General features: G+C 40.3%; 1 protein-coding gene and 1 long non-coding RNA gene across 4 annotated transcripts in view; one reads left to right on the forward strand and one right to left on the reverse strand.

Annotated features, from left to right (window-relative positions):
* mfsd14a2 (major facilitator superfamily domain containing 14A2) overlaps positions 1–9,948 on the forward strand; it is a 16,695-nt gene extending 6,747 nt beyond the window's left edge. The window contains exons 4-12 of the mRNA XM_037083131.1: positions 942–1,069; positions 1,369–1,483; positions 1,649–1,867; positions 2,324–2,437; positions 3,428–3,499; positions 4,101–4,213; positions 5,846–5,943; positions 6,120–6,277; positions 6,365–9,948. Coding sequence (XP_036939026.1) covers positions 942–1,069; positions 1,369–1,483; positions 1,649–1,867; positions 2,324–2,437; positions 3,428–3,499; positions 4,101–4,213; positions 5,846–5,943; positions 6,120–6,277; positions 6,365–6,577 — 1,230 coding nt within the window. The 3' untranslated portion in view covers positions 6,578–9,948. The remainder of the gene's footprint in view (positions 1–941; positions 1,070–1,368; positions 1,484–1,648; positions 1,868–2,323; positions 2,438–3,427; positions 3,500–4,100; positions 4,214–5,845; positions 5,944–6,119; positions 6,278–6,364) is intronic.
* Positions 9,949–13,219: 3,271 nt separating this feature from the next.
* LOC119010792 lies at positions 13,220–20,304 on the reverse strand. 3 transcript variants are annotated; one of them, XR_005072061.1, is made up of 3 exons: positions 16,640–20,304; positions 15,149–15,255; positions 13,220–13,769 (listed from the first exon to the last, which is right to left on the reverse strand). It is a non-coding gene; the product is annotated as an uncharacterized LOC119010792 (long non-coding RNA). The 3 variants fall into 3 exon arrangements; XR_005072060.1 differs by having other exon boundaries at positions 16,435–20,304; XR_005072059.1 differs by having other exon boundaries at positions 13,220–14,456; positions 16,435–20,304.

Raw genomic sequence — 20,304 nt, forward strand, 5'->3', positions numbered from 1 at the left:
ATCTTTTTTGCAATTCGTAAAGGTTGTAGATTAATCAACTACTAAATATATGAATATTTCTGGTTACGTAAAGCATGCCACTAGCTGTGTGCTTTTTGTGTTTAAGCCACTGTTTAAAATTTTAGCACTGCAAGATTGGCGTGCTTTTGTAAGATTTGCTGTGTGTGTATGCTCTTGGTCATGCTGTAGCATGACACTAATTCAGTGACATGTTAACACCTGCAAGCTGTCTACTAACCACAGCAGGTTCCCCAGCTGGCCATAGAATAGCTCATTGAAGCACCTTTGAGGGTGACGTGCCTCAAATGCACCTTATCAGTCTTTATTCAGGTGAAAAGAAAGTGTGTCAAATGATAGTTTGAGAGGGCAGATTTTTTTTTTTTGTCATTCTGAATTTTTTGATGTAGACAAAAAAGATATTTCTCTCATCAAGAATTAAAATAATGAGAGATGTTTCGAAGCTAGCATTAGTTGATAAGTCTATTATTGACCACCATTATTTTAGATAACAAAGGAATCTAATGTGTCAGTCTGTAGGTTATGTCCTCCAGACCTCACACCCGCAGGCCTGAGGTGCTTGCCTTGTTTCTATGGCTTCTTTTGTTAAGAATATGCTTTTCTTTCCACACTGCCAGTTATAAGAGCTTGGTGATACAAGTTTTTATACAAGACTTTAAATTGCCCAAACAATAGAAATAATTGCGGAGAGGTTGTTTGCTTTTGTGTCAGTAAGGCTATAGTGGGCAAACGTAAGATGCGCCTTGTGTTAATTTTCCTCTTGAGTTAGCTGTAAGTGCAGTTTCATGCATAGATTACGGTTTGTACATTGACCTCTTCCAAACCTGCAAGTTTATAGACTGTCTGTTATCCATTTAGAGAAGTTTTTTGATGCATCTGCCCTTTGTCTTTCCTGCCCCCATGTCTCTCTCCATCCTTTCCAGGGCCTATTATCATTTCTGAGTGCTCCTCTTATTGGGGCATTGTCAGACGTATGGGGACGGAAGTCCTTCTTGCTGCTTACGGTCTTCTTCACGTGTGCACCCATTCCACTGATGAAGATCAGCCCATGGTGAGCCAAAAACCCAGACAACTCTATACAATTATTTAGTATTGTTTAGTCCTTCACAATATGGTCACACTTTTTACTGAAAAACATACTAAAATCATCATGATATGAAGTTTGTTTGGCACATTCTTTTGTCGCACCTTAGACTTTTATCGAAAAAGTGCAGTTTCCTGTCATGTGGATATCGCACTTAGATATACTGCCACTGAGATTATTTTGCAATTAATTGTGCATTATGTAATTTTATTTTAACCATTTTAGTTTGTCTGTCCTGACGAGCCTTAACTCTTGCCTTTTTTCAGGTGGTACTTTGCCGTCATCTCCATGTCTGGCGTCTTTGCCGTCACTTTCTCTGTGATTTTTGCATATGTGGCAGATATCACGCAGGAGCATGAGAGGAGCACAGCATACGGTTTGGTAAGTAGATGGAAAGAATCATGCTTGTATTTGTCTATCACTTTTTTTAAAACTGACAAAGAGCCAAAAACGATTTAAAAAAAGAAGGGTGGGGAAACTGCATTAAAGGAGAAGTCAGTCACTGCCTGCTTCACTGACCTCAGTTATGCTCCTACCTTCCTCCAGGTATCAGCTACCTTTGCCGCCAGCCTGGTTACCAGCCCGGCCATTGGAGCTTACCTGTCTGTGGCCTACGGAGACACCTTGGTGGTGATTCTTGCCACAGCCATTGCTCTGCTTGACATTTGCTTCATCCTAGTGGCTGTACCAGAGTCACTGCCAGAGAAGATGAGGCCGGCATCATGGGGAGCACCGATCTCCTGGGAACAAGCAGATCCTTTTGCTGTGAGTAACAACATAATACTCTTTATTTGTAATTTTCAGTATATCATGACCTAGTTTATGCAAAAGCAGTTGATGTGTGTTTTATTGAATTAAAGACATGTTTGCCTCACTCATTTAAGCTTTTACTTAACAGTAATGGATCTTGGAGTGAATAAATTGAATGTGTTCCATCATAGCAAAGCAATTCATGCTGGGAAAGCACTTGAATAGGATGCAAATTAGATGCAAGTGCTGGTTTTGTTTTTAGATGTGGTAAGATTTTGGTCCTACTTGCTGCCCAAATGTGCATATTGGTGCAAAAATGTGCCTTTTGGGCAGAAGAGGTGTCTTTTTATTACTGAAGGCTTATTAAATTGGCTGACCTTGGTGCGGAACATGTCAGGAACACCGCTGTCATCATATCAATGCTTTAGCTATGCAACAAATTAAATGGTTTCTTGTTGTTCTCTTGGCCAGTCTCTGCGTAAGGTGGGCCAGGACTCCACGGTGCTCCTCATCTGTATCACAGTGTTTCTCTCCTACCTCCCAGAGGCCGGACAGTACTCCAGTTTCTTCCTCTATCTCAGACAGGTAACACTCTGCTCTCCCTGCTTACACAGGAAAACGGCAAGATTATACACACAAACATCGTTTTGACACATCATGTACACTCACTACCACATGTCTCCTTGTTATCAGACAGATATTTTTAGAGAGTAAAACAGATTTTTTTGTTTGTTTTTTTTACCGGGGAAGCACAAACATGAATAATATGTGCATGTTTTGTGTGACAGCATCATATTTTATCCAATATGTTTGTAATAAAGGGCTGAAATTACAACTGCAAAGCTCAGGGAATAATATCAGCACACACTTTAACCTACGTTGCTTTAAGATTGTATCTGCAGGTTTGCTGAGCAGCCTATCTCAGTGTGTCTCTGCAAAATGTTAATCCAGAAAAAGTAATGTATTTTAAACATAAGTAGACAGAAATGGACAGCTGGAGTCTTTATATAATGGTACAGTAACGGCTTGAAGCAGCTGGCAGCTTTGAAACGAACTCACAAGGTGTGAGCTCCTTTTCCAAACTGCTTGAAGTAAGGACTGCTTATAATGTGTAAACAGTGTCAGAGGAACCAGTCGGGCAGGTCTGACACACACTCCGCATATAGTAGTTCTCTTCTCTGCAACCATCTTGAAAATTGGAGGCAAAGTAGGTCGGCAGCGTTGGGGCAAACAATACTCTACACACACCTTCCTGTTTCCATTTATGCCGAAGTAGCTTCTCATATATCTTTCCACATTCATTTTCATAAATTATACACACCTTGCTCCAGCTGCCCTACTCCTGATGATGCATATTTGACCTAAATACACCAGAGAAAACAAGAGGAGCTATAAGAGAAGCACTTCGTGTTGTGCAGTTGCAAACAGCATGTGTTCACAAAAAGCTACACACAAACTCAAGTCTTCCATTGTGTTTGGTGAAAGAGCAGATGGTTTGTGTTTGAGATGTGTGCTTTTTCTGGTTTTTCCTGGCTTGTCCTAACCTGTGTTATCTGAACGCTCTCTCACCCTCAGGTCATAGGCTTCTCATCAGAGACAGTGGCTGCCTTTATCGCTGTGGTGGGGATCCTCTCAATATTAGCTCAGGTACTGAAAAAAATATGTTTGCCGTTGGATTACATGTTATATTGAGCCTTAATCTCCTTGTGTTTGACATTTAGAAGGTTTTAAAATTTAAAAATGTTCTTCTTAATTTCCTGGAGCCCAAGTTAACAACTTGGGGTCATGTCAGATTTTATTTTTTTAACCCAAATTTGTACCAAAACGGTCTTCCATCTCTACATCTTACAGACCACATCCTATGTCCTTAGAACCATGTTCTCGAAAAAGTCTGCACAAAAAAAAAAATCTTGAACAGGGAAGAAAGGAAGAAACATAAGGAAAAGCAGAAGTACACAGCTCCTTCTTCTAAGAGGGTGGAGTGTGTACAGAGTAGACAAAAATAACAACTGGCTCTTCACATTGTTTTGTCAAAATAAATTGCCCAAAACACAAATTTAATTCAGTTCACTCTCATAGAGGACAGAAAAAACGCTGAAGATTTGACGATCACTCAAGATATTGCTGCAGATACATTTTTTGCTCAATTGTTCCAACTCTGTCAGAGTCTAATCTTGGGTATATTAGAATTATTACACCTATCTGCTACTGGACTTAATGCCTTTTGTCATGCGTTGTGTTTTTGCAGACGGTGGTGTTGGGGATCCTGATGCGTTCTATAGGGAATAAGAACACAATCCTGCTCGGCCTTGGCTTCCAGATCCTCCAGCTGGCTTGGTATGGCTTCGGCTCTCAGCCCTGGTGAGTAACCTTCACACATTATTTCTAACGTACACTTCACCGTTTCACCATATTCATTTAAAGGGGCAGAGACTCTACACACAAAGAAATAGAGATTAATTTTGAAATCTGCTTTGTTGATTCAAAAAAGAAGAGTTGGTGGTGGACCACCAGTTCTTCCATCTGCATCACTTGTAATGCCTCTAACCATGGCAGTCAGTGGGCAAGTTAAAAAAAAAAAAAAGATATTTGTGATACAGTAAAAAAGTAATCACACAGCAAAGATAATTCAGGCGAGGAAGGAAGATGACTAAGCATTTCCTGCAGCATAGTGCGAAACCACAGTCGTTGTCATAATTCATCTGAATCAGTAATGGTGGCTCATTGAACCACTTTAAAATGGAAAATGCAATTCAAACACCAGTTTCTACCCAGAAGTAACGGTTGTTGTTTAGTCAATGTACTGAATCAATAAAAAGTGAAAGTGTAACTTTAAAACCCTTTAGATTATTTCAGTCCCCATCCATTTGACACACACACAGCCACGATTGTCTTGTTGCCCTTGTATTATAATCTATTCACTCTTGTCATTTCTATGGCATTTGATCATCTTGAGCAAGTAAGGCTATTAAGTTGAGGATACCCTTACCCTTGTGGTCCTTTCCCATAGCTTCACCAACAAGTCTCCCATCTCTTCAAGATGCATTTTTGGAATTGAGGTGCACGCACAAAATACAGCAATGAGAAGAGCTCCTTGCAATTGTTAGTCTGTATTGTAATGCCTTGACATAACACCAGAGGGTAGCATAATCCCGCTCAAAGCATTTCACCAGCTAGGTGTGTAATCCTGTAACTGGGACTCTTTCAAAAGTGTCAGTGAAGTGGCGTAATGTGAAACGTTAATCATTGTAAATACTGTAATGAACGGTTACAATGGATAAACAGGTTTTTTTTGTTTTGTTTTTTTAAATTGGCAGTAGCAATAATACAACTCTGTTCTGTGTGCCCATTCACTGAAAACCTGTAAACATAAAAAATGGTGTTTTTACCAAACAGCCACCACCCACATACACAGGTAACACTATCAGTTTCATTTCTCTTGAGAGGGATCATGACTTCTCCAGTTTCTGTTGTTGTTTTGGCCTGAAGGGGGAAGGTGGAACAACCATGATATCTATTGATTCTGAGAGGAAACATTCACAACAGGTCTCCTTGTTGCTCCTCTCTCCTTTGGTCAATACCCAAGAAGATTAAGTTATATAAAGGTCAAGTTGGCCTTATTTTGTATTTATTGGAGAGTCCTTTCAGTGTTTACAAAAAATAAGCAGAAACTATTCCATTCGATGTCTCTACCTGAAAAATACCTGAATTCTAAAGCAGTCAGTTGATGATAGGAAACATAGAAGTGGTCATTGTTGTCATGATTTTCAGTTTTTCATAACTGAAATATGATGTACAGCTTCATTTCAAATGAATGCTGACATGTTTTCACTTTAAAGGCCCAGTCATTGCTTGTTATGTGGCTGCAATGTGGTTACAGATGCATATTAGATTAAAACCAAAGTACGCCCTTTCATTTGCCTTAAATGAATGTATGAATCCAATATTTGAAAGGTTAAACAAAATAAAACAAACATTTGTTGTTGGTTGTAGGATGATGTGGGCTGCTGGGGCTGTTGCAGCGATGTCCAGTATCACTTTCCCTGCCATCAGCGCCATCGTGTCCCGTAATGCAGACCCTGACCAACAAGGTAAGTGACATCTATCCATTTCATGAAACAAGCAGTAATCAGTGTTTGATGTACAGTAACAACATGGCAAAGAAACAACATTTGGGATTTTGGGATCAGTTTTGGAACAGCAGAGAAGATAATGAGTCTTGAAAGCTTACTGACAATATTCCATTTATATCCGTTTGCCTATATAGGTGTTGTCCAGGGGATGATTACTGGAATTCGGGGCCTCTGTAATGGTCTGGGCCCTGCTCTCTATGGTTTTGTCTTCTACTTGTTCCACGTGGAGCTGACTGACACAGATGGCTCTGAGAAAGGTGCCAAATCCAACATGGCCAACCCCACTGATGAGGTGAGCATGAACAATAAATTGTATGCAAGTCAGTACACACTATGGAGAATGTAGTGTAACTAATAATTTCTTCTGTCGCATTTTCAGAGTGCCATCATCCCAGGTCCTCCCTTCCTGTTTGGTGCATGCTCAGTGCTGCTGTCTCTGCTGGTGGCCCTGTTTATCCCAGAGCACACAGGGCCCGGCATGAGGCCCGGCGCCTATAAGAAGCACAGCAACGGGGCACAGAGCCACTCCCACAGCCCTCAAGGCAGTGGGGCCGAGGGCAAGGAGCCACTGCTGGAGGACAGCAGTGTATAGCCTCAGCTGAGGGGGGCAGACACCCTCGCTCCGACCCAACAACCCCCCCGCACACATGGACTGACACACATTCATTTTACCACATGGACACAGTCTCACCTCAGGCACACATCAGACTCAAGTGCCACGAAGAGGTCTTTGTGTCCGCAGCACAAAAGTCGACACTCCTTCCTTCGCAGCCCTTTTCTTTTTTTAAGGCAGGGTATTGTGAAGACTCTGCATAAAGAGAGTGTGCTGAGTATTTTTCGGGGCTGCAGTGGAAAGGTGTGTGTGACTTGGCTGAGCTGGACTCTAATCCTTGGTTTCTACAAACCAGTAACAGAGTGGAGTATACAACAGCTTGCCCCCCGTCTGGTGCAAAACAGAACAGTGATTCGGTTTAGAGTGTGAGTGACGTATTTCTCAAATGTTACTAAATCCCTGTGTGATTCTTCATACTCCTGTAGTCAGTGAAGTGACAATTGTTTGTCAGACAAAAGCATGACAAACAGTTAGGTGAGCACTTGTCTAACAGTCTTTTACAAGCTAACATCTGCTCAGATGCTTGTCGTTGCGACTACAGCTCTGTTAAAGCATCCAAGAAAGGAACACAGTTTTCCTCTGTATGCTCAGCAGGGAAGCACAGCAACTGAAAACCTGTGAGTGAAGTCTCTGCAGACCAGTGTTGGAGGGATGCTGCCTAAACTAGGTTAGGATGGGTCAATCAGTTCAGATAGAAAAAGCTTTGGAAGTCCAGACTTTGTCTAAACAACACACTTCTTACAGAGTGAAGTGTGCAAGAGAGACCACTTTATTAGCTGAAACCGTTTTCAATGTTTACTTGCCATTCTCTAGATAAGTAGTACAGTTTGGGTTGTATATTTTTCTCTGTTCAAACTGAAGGCTAGATGTGCTTCAAGTTCTTATTCAACAAACAAATGTTGCCTCGAAGTGACTTAATATATATATGTATATATATATTAATTACGTAACCTGTATGAAGACCGAGGTCTGAGAAGGCTCTGTAATCTTACGCTATCGCTCCCATCGGAGCGTTACACTTTTTATTCCTTTTGTTTTCATGCCCTTCTTGTTGCTTTGTTTCCTGACATTTATCACCATCAGGGTTAAGGCTGACAGAACCATGTTTTTGTTTTTGAAGGCATCTGGACCATTAGGAGCTAGAGCGTTGCTATCAGCACGTCAGTGTTGGCACTGACTGTTAATACAGAGTCTTGAATTAATATCATTAGATTAAACAGATATCACTCGTGCTGCTGCAGAAGATCATTCAAAGTTAGTGTGATGTAATGTAGTGGGTGAAGATTTCCACAGTGGTAACTGGATTTGAATTATGAAATGGTTTCATTAAGCTTCCATACAAACGGTTGATAACAGGCACTGCACATTTCTCAAACAACAGCTGATTACAATTTTAGCTGCGAAGCACCTCGTGGAACTGGCTTTTGAACAGGCTTCAGATTGTTCACAAGGGGGAGCTGTGTAATTATCAGATCAGTTTTGAATTTGCTAACCTGCACCACTTACAGAAAAAAGGAAATTACAGTGTAATTCAGATGTTAAGATGAACAAAACAGGAAAGCAACACTACAGGAAAGCAAAATAAAAAAGCTGTTTTTTAAAGCTGATGTTTTTGAGTGTTTTAAAGTTTGACATTTCCCAACACCTGTTGGCTATGGATGCTAACATATAGTGTGTATATATAAGGGCAGTCGAGCTTTGAGAGTAAGATGTATTCATTCATAAAAACATTTAAATAACAGTAATCCAATCCTAACGAACCAATCCTGATTACCAAAACAGAGGAAATAATGCCTGTAAAATAAAACCAGTAGATAAAAACAGATGTAGATAATTTAAACATTTTTAAAAATATCCAAACAATCTAGCCTCCAGTGAATATGACATTTTTGAAACTGTAATCTGCAAAGTAGCCAGGACGGTGCTTGAGGTCACTGGTTACAAGATGACCTTGTGAACACTGTGAACTCTGTAGTTGTCCCAGAATTCATTAGTAAATGTACTCCAGTCAACAAATTACATTGATTGCAACAAAATGTAAAAGAAATGTGCCCACTTCTAAAACGGAGTCTGAAAGTCTCAAATCAAAACAACAGCATTTGTTATTTTCCTTCCCTGTAGTCCATCTGCAGGTGTAAATGCTGCTGTACCCTTTTCTGCCAGTAGGTGGCACAGCTTGAACGTAAACTGCATGGTTGAATCTGCTGCAGTTCCATGATTGGTTAATTTAGGCCTTTTTTTTCTTCTACTTTTTTTTGCAGCTTCGCATCAGTGACACTGTGTTCCCTTTGTGTCTGAAACTGGTAAATCATGCTTATTATAATTTTTAACAGATAATTTATAAATGCCTCAAGTGCATTTAACCAGCGAAATTACAACCTGATGAGGAATAGTCACTAATGGGGGGATTTGTGCTGTTTAACATCTATCTGAAGAGAAACGCTTGTTGTATATTTTGTGCCAAATTTTTTTGGTTTGGTTTTTCATACTGTGTGTGTATGTATGCTTGTGCACTTGAGTGATTTGGACTTTTTCTTTTGTTTTTGTTTTCTCTTGTCTTAATTTCTTTGACTGAAAATGTAAGTTTTAATGCTATTTTTTATAGCTTTTTAAAACTTCATAGGGACATTTTTAGGATTGTTTTTCAACGTCGACTAGATGGTGAATATCTGGATGTCCATCCTTCTGTTTTCGGCTTCGGTCTTCATTTGATAATAAGCATTTCATCATGATGAGTTACATTTGATAAGTTTATCCTTCCCAGATTTATCGATAGATCATAACAAGAGTCACTGAATGTTCCAAGCCAAGCTATACACGTTGACCACGCTTTACCCTCAATGTTTTGACTCAACCTGTCATTATTTTTATTATTTCAGAGGGGGTGTTACTAGACAGGAGGCCATTGGTGTTGATTTATTCTCTGAATATCATTTTTTTATTTATCATTTATCTGACGAACACATTGGTAAACCCATGACTTCAGATCCTACTTCAATTGGTAAGATTCTGCACCAGCCCCATGTGCACTCGTACAGCTTCCAAGCAGACGACTGTAAATGTACAAAAATCACCTGTACGTACAGCAAATGTATATATTTATTGCTCAAGGAGATGGCCACCTCTTGGTCTATTTGGTTGTATGGTGCAATTATTATTCTATATTTCTCAAGACTTACCTGCTAGCCACTCCTGTTTTTAGTGCGATGTGGTTTGTGGCCTGAACCCCCTCTCTGTGTGCCTAAAATTAGCCAAGAAATGAGTATGGCAACATAAGTAAATGGTGGTTATTATGTAAATATGGGAAACTAATGACAAACTATTTATTAAAGGTTTATTGTACAATGAAATGTTTGAGTTTGTTTCTGTGTAATTTTGGGTGTGAACCATAATGTCTTATTTCACCCCTAAGCCAAAGCTAATTGAGTGATACGGGTGTAACTCTGAAGGTCACCAACTTATGATTCTTTTAGTGGTGTGTTTTTAAAATGCGGATCCTAAAGTAAATGGCAGCTAAATCCCATTACAGACAGCCAGACTTTTTGTTTAATGCTCTGACTTTGTGTGTTGTTTGTTCAGTAATCCTGCTGTTTAGAATTTTATTGCAGCTCTGATGCTTTTCCTGCAGCTGCACACTGTATACACATCACAGTTATTAATGCACAGACCTAAGCTCATTTACCTTCTGTGGTCTGAGCCTTTCTTTATTAAAGCCACATGGAAGTGGTAGTAGCAAAGTCGAGCAGAAATCCTCAATAAGGCTCAGAAGAAATGTGTAATAAATGTAGTTGATGGAGTGCCAAAATCATATACAGTTTATTATTAAAGAGGAACTGTAGTTTTGAAAAAGATATTTAGATATACCAATACTAAAACAGTGTGAAATTGTGTTTACTTATTCTGTTTATTCAGGCATGAAAAGAAAATAATTGAGTTTGTTAAGGCACATCAAGAAAATCAGTCAACGAAGATTTGATTAAAATGTCTAAAAACATAGTGCTACATAGTGCACCTTTTTTAAAGGCGGTTCCACGTCGCTGTCACTCTTGATTCTGCCTAGAGACTTCAACAAGAGAAGGCTTGCCAGCCAGCGTCTCTATAAAGGGACCTTTCCCTCTACATTTACTGATTAATCTTCACATGCCTGAGCAGACGGCCTCACTGGGGTTTCCTTCTGTCTGCCAGAATATGATGATGTAGGCAGAGTGTCCACGTGGAGTAGCAGGTGTCCTGTGGTCTTAACCTCGGATAGAGGAGATAATAATAAGACTCTTAACTGTAATCCATGCCCATTGTCATCTTACGAGCCCTCTAACGGCACCGGGGGTGGGTTTAGTTACGATGGACTCATCAGCACAACGGGGTTTCTTAAATGAGCAATCCGTCATCACCAACTACTGTACATACTGAAGCACGTGGGCTACAGAAAACCAGGGGAAAGTGTAAGAAAGACATTTTTCATATCTTAACTGTGATTTTAGCTGCCTTGGCGCTTGAGGACTTGCAGACACATGCTTGATGTAGAAAGAAAAAGGGGGGAATGCTTTAACATGCGGCCTCTGGTGCTTGTAGCCACACAACACATCAACAAACGGCAGGTTCCAGCTTTCAGGGGAATTAGGGGCACACAGCCTTGTTAGGATTAACAGCTCTCTGGCAGGGAAAGGATTGGGCATGTTTTAACAAGCGCAACTTTACAGAGTGCTTTAGAGTAGGTAGCTGTGCAGATCACTTCCAAGGCGCAAGAGTGAGTTCAAGGGCCCCTCTTGCGTCTGCTGCTGTCGTTTATTTGTGCTCATGTCGGGGTTGAAAAGAGGCCATGTGACTATTTGGGGGAGCTGCCGGAATGTATTGTGATGCAGGGTCTGCTGTCGTAGCACATTTACTTTCCAGGCTTCAATTAGGTGCATGAGAGTGGAAGAGTGCTTACATGTTTGAAAACCGGCCTCCTGCACTTGGCTTGAGGCCACGCGCAGTCCGCTGCGCCGTCACTATAAATGTGAGTGTCCATTAACCTCGGAGAGGCGGCGCATCCATCAAGCTCTGCCTCAAAACTTAAAGTATTGTCTTTGCGAACGCAGTAAATGTCAGCAGGAAGAAATCGTTCTTCAGAGCTGTACACCTCAGACGCACTGGGAAGGGGAAGTGGGCCCGGCGGTGGATGTCCCACTCGGCCCTGACACCCGGCAGCATCCTTTCCTGTGGTGGAGGAGTGAAGCGCGCTGGCGTCTAGGAAGGGCCCCGGGATGAATCATGCGTGAACCTCATTGTTCTTGCAGTCAGGCAGGTCTGTGTGAACCTGCGTTCGTCACCAACCTCTGCCACACCGCCTGTTTTCCCATGTTCTATAAGCAGACCGCTAACGTTTCCTCATATGACTTCCTAGCACTCGCGGTTGACGATTAACTCGGGGATAGAAGTGGGGCCCCTGGGTACATGCTGTTTCTCACACAAGGCTCTCACACCTCTAGATGCACAACTTCTTTTATTTCCCCCCTCGAAGGCCACAGACTGAAAAAAAAAACAAAAAACCTCCTTGTATTTACCTCACAGATATCTCCGGCACCTCCTATAGATACTGCAGACTGACAGAAATAACCCAGGAATGTCACAGTATGTTCATAATAACAGTGAGTCATCCTTATCGCTGTGAACCCTGACCCTGTTGTTTTTCCTGTCACATTCGAACAGCGTGCTACCTACATACCTATATGCTGGAAGGAGGTAAAGGTTACACGCTAGCGTGTGGTTGCTGTTAACGGAGCTGCAGGCGGCACACACACAAGGGTGTCAGAAAGTGCGGCTCCAGACTTAAATGTAAGAGCACTTTAATCCCCTCCCTACTGTGAGCTGATCATTTCGAGCAGATTTCTGCCATTACTGAGAGAGGCACACCATCACCTAATGCACCTGTGCTGTGAGTGACAGTTAAAATGAGTTTGAGGCTACTTACCGAACATCTTGCCTACTTTGATATCGCCCTCCACCATTTAGTCATGAGCAATAAGCTGCGTTAAACCTTCAGCTGCGCCCAAGTCTAATCTGAGACCTTGGGGGTTACATACCTGGGTTAAAAAGGCCCCAAACTTTTCAGATCAGACCCATACCCTCACGAAAAGGAAGTTCACGCAAAGATGAACAATCAGCCACTATCAACTCCCCAGCATGCAGATGGAAAGTCGTGAGGATTTTCTCGCATTCTCCTAAACACGAAGCAGCTGGAGATTTGTTTTAAAATGTAAGAACAAAAACGAAAAAATACAGCTGATCTGACAACCGAGAGCTGAACCACGGGTGAATCCTGGGTAAACATTTGTCAGCTGACCATCCAGTCTGCTGGATGTGTAAAAAGCTGACATGTTTGGTATGTCAACTCAATAACATTTGAGGATGTCTCCCAGCCCTTTTTCTTTTCTTTCTTTTTTTTTCAGGCTCTTGTTCCCCGAGTGGCCAAAAAATAAAAAAATAAACAAACGGCTTCAATTATCCCTGAATTTGTTTCCAAGCGGTGTTACTCTTGACGTCACTGTTGCAAAGAAAAACAGGATCGCTTTCCGTTTCTCCCCAGCGTGACAACAAACAAGACAAGACAAGACAACCAGAGTTTATTCGTTTATTTAGTTGATATTGGAGATGTGAAGGAAGACAGAAAAACCAGTCTGATGTGGAACTCCAGTCGACCTTCATTTACACATGATGGCTGACAATGTAGTATCGTTGAAGCGGCGTTTACGGGGAGCCAATCCAGAACCCTGATGGTGTTTTTATTCTGTAGGTTTTCATCATGATACAAACATTTACCTGAAGCAAAACCAGTTTGACAGTTTTTTTTTTATCATTTTAATCCTTATTTTCAGCTTGACACATTTTTATTGTGGCACATTTCTGTGCCTGCTTCTTTCACACCATTCTCGTCTTGTAAACCACTTAAGAATGAGCTGCCAGACTGTAATCTTTGAAGCGCGGGCCAACTCCACAATCCCTTCCAGGACATCCATGTTTGCTTATTGTTCATCTTCCGGGTCTGATTTTAACGACAACATAGCCTGTGAAGGCAACTTTTTTGACAGCCAACATGTAAATATTGGAAGTTGAAGCTTCCTTGAAGGCACCACAGAGGAAGAGCTCCTGCTCTAACACATTAGCACACAACATCTCAGCCACACGTCCCCTTTGATGGAAAAACAAATGGTGGAGAAAAAGTTCAAGCAGGTTTCAACTTTTCATACTTTTCATACAGCAATGTTAAGTAACTTTTTTAAAAATATATTTTTACCTTAAAATACTTCAGAAGCTTAGAAAATGTTGTACCCAGTAACTGTGGGTGTTCCACATAGCTCAAAATGTCAATTTCTACATAATGTTGTACTATAATGTTGTTACTATATCTACAAACTATAATATATTTTGGGAAATGGCTACCGATGATCTAAACTATTCAGTATGAGTTGATGCAGTGTCTTTTGTTGTTGTTGTTGTTGTTGTTGCCTTTAAAGAATAGAATACAATGATTTTACTGTGTAGCCAGAGCAGGAACATTGGTTCTGGTCTCACCCAGGAAAGGAAAACACACACACAAACACAATATAACACAACAACAAAACACATGACAGCAATAAATCAAAGATCTCTCAAGTTTTTGACTGTCATACCCGTAGTGTTAAGCTTACACTCTCATACGATTACTATAATTGGTTGACCACATTAATTGCATTGGGGATAGCTGATCCCGTGTAGATCTATTTCTTTGTTTTTTCGGTGTGTCTTCTCTTCTTTCCACTGTCTCTACAGCGAGTCTGTAATTTTTGCCTGAGTCACATTGTTGCTGACCGGCGATGATTGTTTTCCAAAGTCCATACTGCGTTAACAATTGACAAAAAAGTCACTGTGACAAAAATAAAACAGACTTTATGGTTCATTTCTAGTAATCACCTTACCATGAAGTCTTAAAGGTGCACTACGTAGTTTTAGTTTCAGGAAAGACAATTTAATCAGAGGAGAGTTCTTGGTTTTCATGACTGAATTAGCACAACACAATTTCATACTGTTTTACTTTGTTTAGATGTGGCGGACCCTGCCACCTTTTTAGCTTCAAACAATGTTCTAGGGACCTGATCTTTCTCTGAGAACAGCTTGTTTATTCAATTATGGGAAAAAATGAATATTTCTGAGTTTGTATTATTACCTAATTAACATTGTAAAGATTTAAATTATGAGTTTGAATTTCCTCTCCAAAACTACACTGAGCCCCTTTATGATGCCTTAGAACAAGGTTCAATTTTTTCATGTAATGTAATGATAAATTAATAAATAAAAATGTAAATATATACATATATATAAAAACTATATTATTTAACTTTTCTATTCAAACAACTGCAAACAAAGGACAATTAAATTAAAGTTAAATGTAAATGAAATAATGATTAGAGTGTATTTTATCCTCCTATCCTTCAAATTAACTTTAATAAACCTGCTCCTATCCTTTGAGGAACCACAAACGAGATTGAATTGTTTCTTTGTGTGTGTGTGTGTGTGTGTGTGTGGCTCTACCTGCCAGCCACCTTGCCCAACCTTTCACCTGCATCACACTAAATGAGGTCATGTTGTGCAGAAGTCCAGTCAGACCGCTGCTCCACCCTACACCGTCCGACACGACCCTGGCAGAGGTCAAGATTAAGGGGTCGTCAGGATTAAGAGTCACAACTGAAAAAACAACAAGCTTTTGAGTCCCCCCCCCCCAACAGGCAGCAGGCGGTCAGTGTTCACGTCATGTGTTCATGAGTCATTTGTTGTTTTTTTTCTTTTTTTTTATTCATCTCAGCCTCAATAACACATCAATAGTTCTGAGCCATAATGAACCCTAATCTGGTCAAAATAGCACAGAAGGGTACATGCGCTGCTTTGGCCGCTCTGGTCGGAACTAAATGATTGGACCCAGGAGATTACTGCATTAGTAAAAGAAAAAAAAAGTTGTTTTTGCTGAGACGTTTTTACATGTTTGACAGCAGGCTAATCACGGATCATTTCTCTCATCTGTTTTCTCCCCGTGTCTGTGCTTTTCAATCAGAATCTGACAACCCAATTCTGATATTTTCTGTCACCGTGATGAAGAGGAGGGCCTGCGCTGTCGTCCTCCTGGATCCACAGTCTCCACATATATGTTATATAATCTTCTTGTATCATATAGTTTGTCATTGTAATCTGTATAAGATATTTTGTTGGTCTTTTCTGTGCATGCAGCATCTATTGCATGTCCTCTGTGTGTCTTCCTGAGGTTTCCCCTGCCACAAGTTTACTTGAGGAGTTTTCTTTTCCTTGAATAAAACAAAGGTCTGGTCATTTTTAGACATTGTAACCCCTCGTGACTACTGACTAAATGGAACAGAAATGGCTAAATCTAAAACTACAAAGAGTTATATAAATGTGTTTCATATTGCTGGATTTAGAAAAACGTACATCACAAAAATGTGTTTTGATCCAGAACAGATCCATTAACAGAAAAAAATTCTGTGGTTAGTCATTAATGGGTTAATGCAGGAACGTTACACGTTGTGTCTTTAAAAAAAGTGCCTAAATGTTTTATTTTTCTGCCTGTAAAGTTAAATAAATAAATAATAAATAAATATCATTTGGTGTGATGGCATGTCCCTTGGTCTTACATGGTACCAAATACAAAACACACAGAATATATGTTACAGGCACAAAACATGTAAGAAATCAGAATAAAACCTGAACATGCCACTGTTGATATTCTGTTGTGAGAGTCAAATATAAAACGTTTTGTAGAGGGTGGCCCATGAAAGGGAAGTGGGACGCGTCTATATCCAATCACTCACTCGGCTTTAATCTCATTAAGGCATCTCACTCCTACAGACTGCACACTAAATATGGGATTATGTTTAAGGGAATTCACAGCGATGCAGTTCTGCTCTGCTTTCTCTATAACGCAAGATCTCGCTGCATTTCATGAAGGTCCAATCCACCAACAGTAACCAATTCCTCCTCCTTCCTGTGCCTTTGGGGACATTTCTCGAGCGTCACCTCTTGACCCCTCGGCTCCTTTTCGTTTCCTTCCACCGCTTCAGACGTGTTGTTGTGAACATGTACGGGCCTCTGAGTTCTCTTCTTTTGGTAAATAACTCTGATTACACAAGTGCTGATACCACTAATGAGCTGCTCTCCTGTTTCACGTAACTCTCAAGTGGTCACTTCCCTTCGAGTCAACGTGTGCGTCAGCAGGGTATCTGGTGTTCTTTCGCACCACCTGCATGCTTTTACGGACAAATCTCGGCAAGAGAATACCTCATAAGTGTCACAGCTGGCGCACAAATCCCGTAAGTGTAGAATTCCAGTAAAAAACAAAACAAAACTCTTTTTCGGAACAATAAACAACAGGATGTGAGCATCTTGCACCAAACATGCTGCTGCCCTGATGGAGGATGTAAACAGGTAGTGAATTAGCGGGCGACGTGGAGATGGCATCATGGCTCAATCACATCTCGCACACACACACACGGCAGGAAGAACAATCCCAGATATTTTCAGACTCTGAGTTGTGAGCAAAGTGTGAATTACGTGTTGTTGGTTTTTTTTTTGTTTTTTTTGTTTTTTTATTCCACTGGTCTGTCTGAGTATGAGAAGAGAACATCACAGGATCAAAAAGCGGAATCACATTCTGTTTTTAAACAATGGCTGGAGCACACAAGGATTTTCCTTCCTCTGAGTCCTAAAATAACGGCGGATCTTCTTCTGTTTCAGACATGAGCAGAAGGACCCAAATCTGACTGTATACAGTCGATGTTTGCAAGGATTCAAACGAAGAGTCCATTTTTTAGGTTGGGTTCTTTCAAAAGTCAGTTCCATGTGATCTTTGGAACAGACAATTTTATTCTAATTTATGCATAAGTGACACAAAGTTAGAACTTCCTCACAGTTTTTCAGTTACCTTCTATATCTTGTGTTATTGTGTTCCACATTTGTCTGTTTTGGTTTGAGTACAAGTAAATGTAAAATACACATACAGCATATTTACATGTATGTATGTATGTATGTATGTATATATTGTACAGTCTGGGTATATCAGTGTCACTTTAGACCTAGTCGATTATAAGAGCTGACTTTCGGCATTTATTTTTTAACTGATGACATAAATTAAAGAATCTGCTACTTTGGCTCTGTTGTATACAGGACTGGAACTGATTAAATGAAACATATTAAATAAATGGCTTGATTAAAAGACATGATATGCCATTAAGCGCACCAGAAATAAATGTAGGGATTGATTCATTATAAAAAGTGGCATAAATACTTCTAATCTGATTTGCCTCTATTTATTGCATTTGTAGTAATTCAACTAATTGTTTCCTATTTAAATTTCCACTTTATCACTTTATCAAAAAAGTATCTAGTTTTTGTCCTTTTGCATTTCCCCCCAATTCATTTTCTATTCCTTTCATTTTTCTTTTTGCATTTTCTGTGCCTTCGTTCTTTTTTACTTTGGTAGCTTCAGTCCTCCAAGTATGTAGCATGATCTGCAAAGTAACTCGTAAAACTAGTAATTAAGTAGCAGTAGTGGAGTAAGTAGCTAGAACATTTGCCTCCAAAATATAGTGGAGTTGAAGTACTAAGTTAAACACAACTACAAGTTACAAATAAATCAATATGCCAGTACATGCACCAAAAATTGAATTGAAAACAAATGTAGGCATTCATTAATTTATTAAATATTTAATACCCTACTCTGCCGTGATTGGCTTAAAATGGCAGCCCCCTCATTAGTATTATGAAGTTGAAATGTAAATAGAAAGGCAGGAATAGGAGGAAATAATTAAATAAATAAATAAATAAAGTTAATTTTTATGTCTGTGTCATGGCAATATCTGGTATCTGTCACATGGGATTAAAAACACCTTCATATAATACTGCACACAGGTCATCTTCCAATTTTTTTTTTACAAATATCAGGAAAAAACAAGAAAAAGATGTACATTTATATAAATTACAAAATATTGTATTGCCAATTTCTTGCAGGGAAAAAAAAGAAAAGAAAAAACACGGGAAACCACATATTTCAAATTAATTGTACAATGAAAAGTAAAATGGAGAAAGGAAAAAAAAATTGTTGAATTAATACTAAAGTAAATAAATACAGGAGCAAAGTAGAAATATGCATTCATGTCACATATCCATTAATTTTCATTCAATAATCATTTTTACATTATTTTTTGGGTGCATTTGATGGCACTAATTCATTTATCTAGACATTTATTTATGTACTTACTAATGTCTGATTGTGGCAGTCTCGGCCCTCCATACCTCTGGCAGGCTTCTCCAGCACAGGAGCTGTAGAGTATATTTATTGCACGACTGATTCACCCAGAGAAGTAACCGCATTACTTTTTTTTTTCTTTCCTTTTCTTTTTCTTTAACGCGTTACCAGCTGACAGTGGGATCAGTTTGTTGTGTAATCCAATAAGCTCCAGTCCGTATTTCCCCTCAAGCCCATCTGGCTCACTGGCAGGGTTTGTTTACTGGCGGAGAGGCTGGGGAGAGAAGGGGGGATCCTGCAGGACCTGGGAGACTGTACAATCTACCTCTGTGCGTGGAAGAAAGGAAAACAATAAGTCGAAAACTTTTTTTTTTAATTTCTTTTCTTTTTTTTTTATCTCGCCCATTTTTTCTCTCTTTCTTTCATTCGGATACACGCTCAGTTGCTGGAGCAGTCAGCTGAAGAGCGGAGCTTTGGAAACTTGCAGCGTTTTCTTCTTATTTCCAAACGCAGAGAGGAGCGGAGCCACGACGGAGTCCGACTGTCAGCCCCTCAGAGAGCTGAGGTCTGAGCCACGCAAATCTCTGCACTGACCGGAGAGGAGCTGTCGCTGTGGGGTCAGCCAGCCAGCTGAAACACCTTATTTCTCAAGCAAAAATAAGTCACCTGTAATGTTTTGTGCTCGCTGGAGGACTTGAGGATTTTTTTTATATTTCTTTACGAAAGACACGTACGCCACGCATGCCACAACCATCGAGTCAGCAGCAAACGGCTCCCCCTTAAAAAAAAACCCTCTAACGTTAAATGAACTATAAAGGTCGCTTTTGCTGAGATGTTCGTGCATACAGCTTGTGTCTTCATATAGAGAACACGCAGTGCAGCTGCGTGGGCATGTGGTGAGATTTATTTCGAGTTGAAAATTGATTGAGAGGGTCGCTGAAAAGCAGCGCAAACTTCACTTGTGGCCTGGACTGGAGTGGTGGAGCCGAGCTAGCTTAAAAAAAAAACAAAAAAAACAAGCAGCTGGCTAGTTAGCATAACTGGCGCTAGCGTTAGCTTCTGCTCGGCCAACAAGTCTGTCGTTTTGGTTTTTTTTTTTTGCTCTCCTTTTTTTCGCCGACAAACTCAAACAGGCCAGTTTAGCTAACCAGTGTAATTAAAGACACAAAAGGAGCACTCTTGTCCGGTGCTGCTGTGCGTTGACGGTGCTTTTCCATGAGGTGGCTAACTTTAGCAGCAGTAGCTGCAGCGCTAGCTTGTGTTTGACTGAACACGTTGGACTCGTTCCTCCGCCCATCTTCCGGGATGTCTTTTATTTATTTTTGTTTACCTGTTGGCCCATGCCGCAAAACAAAACCAGTTTCCTGAAGGTATTTCTTCTCCAGTTTGAGCTGCCCTGCTCGCCAAGGATTATTCTGCATTTGACCCTGAGTCGTGC

Source organism: Acanthopagrus latus, chromosome 21 (genome assembly GCF_904848185.1).
Source record: "Acanthopagrus latus isolate v.2019 chromosome 21, fAcaLat1.1, whole genome shotgun sequence".
Classification (NCBI taxonomy): Eukaryota; Metazoa; Chordata; class Actinopteri; order Spariformes; family Sparidae; genus Acanthopagrus; species Acanthopagrus latus.